Here is a 718-nt window from a genome sequence, read left to right on the forward strand (position 1 = left end):
GCTTACCGTGCTCATGTGTTCTGTTCGTGTTCCTTGTGCGAAGCTCTGGCTTCTGTTGTGCAGGGTGATTGTTCTCGTCGCCCTGAGACACCATCTTCTGCAGCTCTTGAAACAGCTGGGAACAAGAAACAGCCTTGTCATTAGGTAGCGGGGCTTTCTTCTCCCCTCAGTGAACCCCTTCCGACTGCATGAGATATTTCAGGACGTTGAGAAAAAGCCATCTTGCTCAGACTGGCACTTGCTGAGCCTTTCGCTTTGGTTTTACCAGAAAACGTTTTACCTAGTAGTGATGAGGTATTTCCCTTTAACCAGTTTTATCCTCTTGGCTTGTTTAATAGAGACATGCTATGAAATTGGTGAAATGCTCCTTTAGGACAACTCAAGAAAAGGTTGATTCCCACTGTTCCTCCAGATCAGAAAGAAAGCAGGGTGTTTGTTTGTCTCTTTGGGTTGGTGTCTACACAGGAGTTGAAGAGAGGGAAATAGTAGGATGATGAGGCAGATGGTCTCTGATTCTCACTCATAAAATAAACCCTCATTCAAGCCCTGTAGAAGCTCCATTACCCAAAAGGTAGAGGGGAAAAGTCTTTTAGAAATCTTTTTTTTTTATCAGGCTCATAAAAGCAATTTCCCTGTGAAATAAGCTTCACACAAGTTTTATTAGCTCCCAGTAAGACATGGCTGGCTGGGTACTCACTTGTATTTTTTGCAGGCATGT

General features: G+C 43.7%; 1 protein-coding gene across 1 annotated transcript in view; it reads right to left on the minus strand.

The window, feature by feature from the left end:
- Positions 1-718, minus strand: part of HMOX1 (heme oxygenase 1) — a 7,297-nt gene that overhangs the window by 2,658 nt on the left and 3,921 nt on the right. The window contains exons 3-4 of the mRNA XM_006025988.3: positions 698-718; positions 7-115 (exon numbers count right to left, since the gene is read on the minus strand). The exon at positions 698-718 is cut by the window's right edge and continues 480 nt beyond it. Of these exons, the coding sequence (XP_006026050.1) occupies positions 7-115; positions 698-718 (130 nt within the window). The remainder of the gene's footprint in view (positions 1-6; positions 116-697) is intronic.

The sequence above is a fragment of the Alligator sinensis genome, unplaced genomic scaffold (genome assembly GCF_000455745.1).
Source record: "Alligator sinensis unplaced genomic scaffold, ASM45574v1 scaffold215_3, whole genome shotgun sequence".
In the NCBI taxonomy this organism is placed as follows: Eukaryota; Metazoa; Chordata; order Crocodylia; family Alligatoridae; genus Alligator; species Alligator sinensis.